General features: G+C 33.6%; 1 protein-coding gene across 2 annotated transcripts; it reads right to left on the bottom strand.

Annotated features, from left to right (window-relative positions):
- Window positions 1-3355: 3355 nt before the first annotated feature.
- On the bottom strand, window positions 3356-6995 carry LOC142609738 (cell division cycle 20.1, cofactor of APC complex-like). 2 transcript variants are annotated; one of them, XM_075781442.1, is made up of 5 exons: window positions 6434-6995; window positions 5695-5967; window positions 4785-5054; window positions 4108-4689; window positions 3356-4045 (listed from the first exon to the last, which is right to left on the bottom strand). In XM_075781442.1, exons 2-5 carry the CDS (start codon window positions 5935-5937, stop codon window positions 3905-3907), a joined length of 1236 nt encoding a protein of 411 aa, XP_075637557.1. In that variant the 5' UTR covers window positions 5938-5967; window positions 6434-6995; the 3' UTR covers window positions 3356-3904. The 2 variants fall into 2 exon arrangements, with proteins under 2 accessions (XP_075637557.1, XP_075637558.1); XM_075781443.1 differs by having other exon boundaries at window positions 4140-4689.
- Window positions 6996-7823: the final 828 nt, after the last annotated feature.

Below are 7823 nucleotides of genomic sequence, written 5' to 3'. Positions count from 1 at the left end.
TACATTTGCTGAAAATAGATTTTTTACATCCAAGAGCAAACATAAGAAATAATTTTCTGGTGTAATTTCCACAACATAGTCAAACAGTAGAAAATGTTTTCCTTTACATAAAATTTTTTCAACTGAAAATATTTTATATTCGGAAAACATTTTACATATTGCCAAACACAGCCTTAAACTCTTATTCGGAAGTCAAAGCTTGGATTGTATCTATCGGATAAGAACATAATTGCCCATTATTGACATTTTGGTATGCAATTGTCTTTTCCAGCAACAAGGCTGAAACTAAGAAGGCATTCAGCATTGAAGCATACAATAGCTCTTCAAGTTAGTGCAACAATTGGAGACGGAAGCTTGAATGGGATTAGTATGTTCCTACTATCAGACCTCTTGTCTCTTTCTCAGTTTATAAATATTAAAAAAAAAAAATTATATATATATATTTGCATGTCACCTAGAAATTCATTAATTCTTTCTTTGATTCTTTTGTCATAGAATGTGTGTCAATTTAATTTTATAACAAATTTTATATGAGTAATGCTACGTAGTCACAAAATCAACCTTTTTCTCAACAATTAAGTTACAAGTTTTCAATGGTTCTTATTGTAGTTTACCATTAACATTGCTTTTTCAACTTATCAATAATAACTTGTTACTTTGGAATTTGTGAATTTTTTTTTTTTTTTTACTTATGACCTTTGAGTGTAGTCTGTAATGTGTTTTTGTGTTAATACCCCATTCCCTCACGAGCCTCACCATACATGATAGTGAGTCTGAATCGTGTGATCAAGTCTTCAAAAAAAAAAAATTTTGGGTGGAACTACATTAGTTATTGAGATTAAAATATTAAAAAATTGCAATTTTCACTCATTTATTCTTAGTCCTTGCTATTGAAAGTTGAAAATCCCTGACATTAGGCCATTGGCTTTACTTCTTCAATTTTCAACCTTCCAACTATAACTTAAAATTCTCATCCTTCCAAGCCTTCCACCTCCACATTTTTTTAAGATTCCACCGATACTCAATAAGCTCACATTCTCACTTAGCATTCAACTCCTTAATTTATTTTTCTTAATAGAGTCTTGAGCTTATTTGAAGCTTAGCAAAAATAACTTCAGATCTTAAGAGGTACTAAATTATTCATCTATGTATTTATTTATCAACTGGGTCTTTTTTTTTTTCATTTCTTGTGTGTGTATTTGTTTCTCAAAGTTAACAAAGGAAAAGGTTGAATTGTAGGGGACCTGGTTTTTTTGGTTATCTTTTTTCCCTCTAGACAAAGTGCAAGAGACACGAACAAGTCATAAACAGAACTAGTCTAATAGATAGAAGGATGGGTTGGCATAGGTTTTTTTGTTCAAATCGTACTAAGCTACCAATACATCTACTTTCTTGTTTTTTGGTACTGCAAAAGCTACATCACATTCCTATAAATTTTATATTGTCATTTTGTTATGCTTCATCTCACCTTTACAGTATAAAACTTCTAATTCTAAAATTGTTTACTAGACTAGATACATATTTTTTTTATGAATAGACTAGATACATATTACCCCATTTCTAGATTGATTTGATATATAAATATATATATATATATATATTTTTTTTTTGTTACGTACTTAACCATTCTACTGCTTCTTCATCCTTTCCATCAAATCCATGATTTTCTCCCCTTTTTTTTTAGCACTTGAGCTATAAAATTTCTTATAGCTGACACCTTGATACTAATATTTTGTCTTCCTTGTATCCAGAACAAATTATCCCAATATCACGGTCTTGAGTATAATGGATGGCAAATATAGCTTTATGACAACCAAGGTTTACTGAGGCTCTAAAAGGTGCGATAAACCCGGAAACTTGTGGAAGGTGATCAAACTGCAATGTGATGAGGTTTAAAATTTTCGGAAGGAGAGATCAAACCAAATTCAAAATCTCAAAAGATTTCATTCTTCTATCCATGTCAGAAATGTAACAAACCTGAGTTACGCTTTACTATTGGATAATTATGAGCTTGACAGTCTCTGCTTAGGCCCATTACTTGTTAAACGAACTTGTTTTACAAAGGAAGATTTATTAGTGTATGTTTGGGAACATGTTATTAACTTTTGGTTTTTTTTTTTGCTAAAATTGAAACATTTTCTATTATTTTTTGAGAAACAAACACACACACAAGGAAGAGGGAAAAGGTTTCTAACACAAAGGCACACCACAACTCCACTAAAAAGTCATGGTAACTTTTAAGGAAGGGTGAGATAACTTATACTACACACAAGATACTCTTTTTAAGTAATGTGAGACAATTATCCATTCTTTTCTTCTTCTTCTTTTGAGAAACAAACAAACAAACACACACACACACACACACAAAAGGGAGAGAGAAAATGGGTTCTAACACAAAAGCACACCACAACTCCATTTAAAAACCACTGTAACTTTTAAGGGATAGTGGAGCAAGTTATAATACACACAAAACGAGTCTCTAAGCAATGCTGAAATTGAAACCTGAAAGTGTTATTTAGCTTTTTACTAAAAAGTTTTTGCTAAAAATAGGCTATAGTATACTTGTACTTTGAACATTTAAAAAAAAAAAAAAGGATTTGAAAAAGTTGTACAATAAAGCTAAAAAGCAAAGATTTGGCTTGCTTTTGCTTAAAAGTTTTTGCGGCAAATACTGTAGATATAAGGTAAAAGTTAAATAAAATAAGTAGATAACTTAGGTGAGACCAATAGATAGTAAAAACTAAATAAAATAAATAAGTGACTTACATAGAACCTGCAAATAGTAAGAAAAACAAGTAATAAACTGAATTATAAAGTGGCAACTCATACTAAGAGAAATTCTCTTTTATTTTACTATTCTCATGGCAAATGATGTTAATTTTTTTAATAAAAAAAATCTAAACTTGTCTAAAGAAAATTTAATCTTCAAAAAAAAAAAAATTTCTCAAGAAAAATTAAATTCAATGTAGTTGTGTTGGAGTTTAATTGAGAACCTTATCCTTTATTTTATATGAGAAGAAGAGAGGCCTGCCTACAAGCTTTATTTTATTAGTCTGAAATAAAAATATTGCTTAAAGCGACAAAATACTCCAAATTTTAAATTGATATAGTTTCTACGAGTCTTACTGGCTTTGATGGTAATAGAATACCTTGGAAATTTAATTTGGTAAAGGATATCATGTTAAGAGTATTTGAGTTACAATTCTTCCACGATTCCACCTCTTTCACGCATTATGTCCATCTCCTTTCTTTTTTTCTCTTTCTTTTTCTCTCTCCTTAAATGGTATACCTTTACTATAAGGTCATCACTTTAAAAATATATATAAAAAAAAAAAAAATTAAAAACACATTCACATGCCAAACACACAATTATTTGAAATATGTTACCAAATACATTTTTTGCATTGTATGAGTAATTTAAACACATTTTCACAGCACCTTTTAAATCATAATTTTCGTGTTATTTTAAACACAAATACTTAAACACCACTACCAAACTGCCCCTACTTATTATAAAGGCAGTTTATAGAGACTCAAAGCACACTGCTGTGTGCTTACTAGTTACAAGCATATTTATCATTCATATCATAAGTCTACTAGAGTGAACTTTAAGTGCACTGCTTTGCACCTTAACCCACCACTCGGCTGGCCTTGCAGCAATTCTCTTGGCTGCAGCTACTCCCCCCTTATCATCCATAATAACTGACGTATGCACATGGCGTATATCCAATCAGAGTTTGCAGAGAGACGTTACATAGCTATCGATTCCAGAATTGCAATTCTCTTGCCTTGCAATTCTCTCTGCTGCAGCTGCTCCCTCCATTATCAGCTTTGCACACAGGGAATATCAAATTAGAGTTTGCGCACTTTGCAGAGACAATTTTGATATCTGGAGCTTTTACATCTATCTGATACGAGTTACATGGGAAAAGGGCTCAGGATTTGCTTTTGGAGCAGGTTTTGCCACTTGCGGGGCCCCAAAGACATTCCAGAATTTAAGTGTTTCATCTGCTGCTGCTGTTGCCACTGTGCAACCATCTGGGCTCTGCAAAAGGTTTATAATTTCAGGGTGATTAAAAAAAGTTTCATGTTGAGTTCATATAATACCTGAGCCATGAAAAGAACTCTAGAAGCATGACCAGTGAGCTCTGCCGTCTTCACCATTGATGGGTATTTCCAAAGAGTAAGCTGGTTCTGAGAAAACCCGTGAGAGCTAAGCAGCTCTCTCTCATTCTTGTTCCACAATAAAGCACACACCTGAGAGCCAGTGTCCACAGAATTCAAGCATGCACCGGTATGAGTATTCCAAAACTTTATGCTCCTATCATCTCCACCTCCACCAGAGGCTAGCAAATTGCTCTGGAAAGGACACCAAGCAAGAGCTTTCACTGCAGATGTGTGCTCTTCAAGTCTGTGCAGCCACTGCGTCGCTGCATTTGAAGATGCCATTGATCTGTCCCTTATGAATAGGCGATTATCATTGCCTCCACTTGCCAATTGCCGGCCTGAGGGTGACCATTTAAGCCCGCAAACCTCTTGCTCGTGTCCTCTATAGGTTTCGACAATATGTGATCTAACTCTTACATCATTGTTAATGATCAGACCATCCATTCCTCCAGTGGTAAGGATGTGATTGTTCCATGCCAGTGATCCAACTCTCAATCTGTGGCCACCTCTCAAAGTTCTTAGCTGCAGAAAGAACATTTACGGAAGCCAAAAAGCGTTAGCAAAAATTTATAAAATAGAATAAAAAATTAAAGAGGATAGATGAAGAATCAAGGAACCTGCCGATTAGCTGTTGAATCCCACAACTGTACTTCAGAATTGTTCAAGCCAATGGCAATGTGCTGGCCATCAGGAGCCCAGTTAACACTTGTGACAGGGCCATCTTCATCATCAATAGTGACAAGTTCTGAAGTAGAGCCATTTGAAGCATCCCAGAGATAAACTGTATTTCCAAGAGCAATTGCAAGAACATTGCTGCTCCCCCAATCCAGTAAATTGAGATAGTAATCATCCACTATGTCAGGGGCATCTAATGTTCTCTCAGAAGTCTGCATAATCAAACAAAAGGAAACCAAACAAATTAGAATACAACATAGTTATCTATACTCGTAAGGCAAATATTTGAGAATAAAATTATAAACGGAACCGCCTTTTCAAAAATTCTTTATGTTCACTCATATCACAGAATTGATATGGCAACATAATGAACCCAAAAAAAATGAACTCATTTGTCTATGATGAAATTGCATTTTTGGATGTTCATGTTATCATGTAAATGTCTCGATCTCGTCCTCTAAATATAACCAGTCCAGAAAATGTTTGTACCACAAAAGAATTAAACGCAAGACTAGAATCATAGACACCAACTATAAACTATATAAGCATACAAAATGTGTGTACTAAATTAAATTAAGATGACTTATATCCTAACATTTTCCAATCAAGATGTCTCATCCCCTAAATATAAAAAAGTCCATAGACTTTTATACCACAAAAGAATCAATGCAAGACTAGAATCAAAGCCTTATGGATGTTAATCTATCATGTGAAATTGTTAAATTAAATGACTTATATCCTAACATTTTCCAACCAAGAAGATGGCGTCATCCTCTAAATATAACCAAGTCCATACACTTTTATACCACAAAGGAATCAATACAAGACTAGAATAATCATAGAGATCCCCACCTGAGGAATGTGTCGTCGGGGCTTGGCAGTCTTATTTTGGAGCGCAGAAGAGAAGAAATGGGGCGGGAACAACTCGACTGAAGCAGGGGGTTTGTCCTTGAAAGCAAGAATTCTAGTCCTGTTCATGTTGAAGGTCTCTGCCAAATGCTTCCTGTAGGCCTCTCTGGAGGGCGAGCTTGCAGGTGGAATCTCTTTGTCTTTCCTCCCTTCTGTCAGCATATAGTGCGCGTAATCGAAATCCATTGCTGATCGGTTTGGAATAAACCTATCCAACTGCTTGTGAGGAACAAAGACTACATCAGAATACCATAGCAGAAGACATTCCATGTTTCAAAAGATCAACGTAGAAGAACTGACATCGGTTTAAGATTTCAGACACTCCCCAAAAAAAGGGTTTTTAAGCCAATCAATCAGAGATACCTTATTTGAAAAATTAAGAAAGAAAGAAAAGAACAGTTCGAAATTGAATGCCTGCTTTTTGTAAAAAATAAACAAATAAAAATAAATAAATAAATAAACCAATAAAGAATTTCATTAAAATTGAAACTTGGGGCAAAAATTGGAATTCTCTATTCGAAGAAACCTTATTTCACAAGATCAAATTGTAGAAAACCCATGTGAAGAAATGAAATTTAAAGCAAGAAGGCACCAAAAAAGGGCAATGGAAACAAATGGGTAAAAACACTGAAGCAATAACAGAGATGTAAACAAAACTAAAAGTAAAAATATATTAAATTACGTTTTCTCTGGACTTCTTCCTCTGAAGAAATTGTTCCTGAAGAGGGGACCGAGACTGCGACTTCAAGTATCTACTTGTAGAAGAAGAAGAATTGGGAGAAGAATTCACAGACCCTACATCCGTAACTCTAACACAACCAACAACAAAAAATATATAGAGAGAGAAATAGAATAAAGAAACAGTGAGAAAGTACAACACCCTAAAAAAAATGCTGAAACGAAAAAGAAGAATCAAAGCCTGCAAGACAAAGAGTTAGATTAAAGAAACAAAATATGAAGAAAGAGTTGAGGAAGAAGAGCCTGTTGTTCTGAATATTTGAGCGCTTGTGAGGATTATGAGAGTTTTGATTGAGGAAGAATCAAAGCCTGCAAGACAAAGAGTTAGATTAAAGAAACAAAATATGAAGAAAGAGTTGAAGAAGAAGAGCCTGTTGTTGTGAATATTTGAGCGCTTATGAGGATTATGAGAGTTTTGATTGAGGATTATGAGAGGATGATGATTGAGGTTTGTTCTTCGCGATGCTCTTTTGCCTGATTTAGGTGATTTATCTTTTTTTGAAAGTTGCAACGACTATATTCCTGAGATAGCCGTTGTAATTCCGTGTTGACGAAAACATCCCTGTTCTCCATATATACTTCCCCATATGCCCAACATAAATCACCCCAGTCGATGAAGATGCTGGAATTACGGGTTACGAATTATTGTAAGAAACACTTTATTGACTCTCAAAAAAAAAAAGCACTTTATTGGAAGTAATAAGACAATTAATTTTATTGACAATTTTTTATACTTTTCATAAAAATAATGTCAAAATCTTTCTATTATGATTTTTTAACAATTGTCCTAGAGTTAATAGTGCATTTAGGGTAATAATTAATAGGGCAAGACTTATGTATAGTACTTCGGTAATGTTCCTTAAGTTCTCCTCTTAATATTCTGTCATGTAGATTTTTCTTAATGAGATGGAAGTTTATTTTTTAGTTAAGTAGCCACATGGTTAAATCTTAAGTGAAAATTTTAAAGAACAGCACCTAAAGTATTATACCTAAGTTTTGTCATTGTTAATAAACCATATCAGGAAAGTTTTTAACACCACTTTCATGGGAAATATAAAAAACTGTTAAAGAATTAATTGTTTTATCATTTTCTCATAAAAATATTTCTAATAATAGTTTTTAAACTAATGCTCTTAGGGCATTCGTTAACATTTCCCTTATAAAATTTAGGCGTAAATGCACTTTTGGTCCTTGCATTTTGACCATATTTCTATTTTAGACCATACATTTTTATTTTACCGCTTTTAGTTCTTAAATGAAAAAAACTTTCCATTTTAGTCCCTACCATTAGGGGTGTGCGCGGTTCGGTCGATGCAGTTTTTTCCAAATTTATT

This window comes from Castanea sativa, chromosome 9 (assembly GCF_040712315.1).
Source record: "Castanea sativa cultivar Marrone di Chiusa Pesio chromosome 9, ASM4071231v1".
Taxonomy (NCBI): Eukaryota; Viridiplantae; Streptophyta; class Magnoliopsida; order Fagales; family Fagaceae; genus Castanea; species Castanea sativa.
This window is presented reverse-complemented; position numbering and strand designations above follow the sequence as displayed.

What these genes read in the sequence shown, in the direction of transcription:
- LOC142609738 (XM_075781442.1), bottom strand. Translation starts at nt 5,937, where the DNA reads ATGGATTTCGATTACGCGCACTATATGCTGACAGAAGGGAGGAAAGAC. An exon ending in ATTCAACAGCTAATCGGCAG is followed by an intron (nt 4,690 to 4,784) that starts GTTCCTTGATTC and finishes TTCTTTCTGCAG; the next exon opens with CTAAGAACTTTGAGAGGTGG. An exon ending in GAGTTCTTTTCATGGCTCAG is followed by an intron (nt 4,046 to 4,107) that starts GTATTATATGAA and finishes AACCTTTTGCAG; the next exon opens with AGCCCAGATGGTTGCACAGT.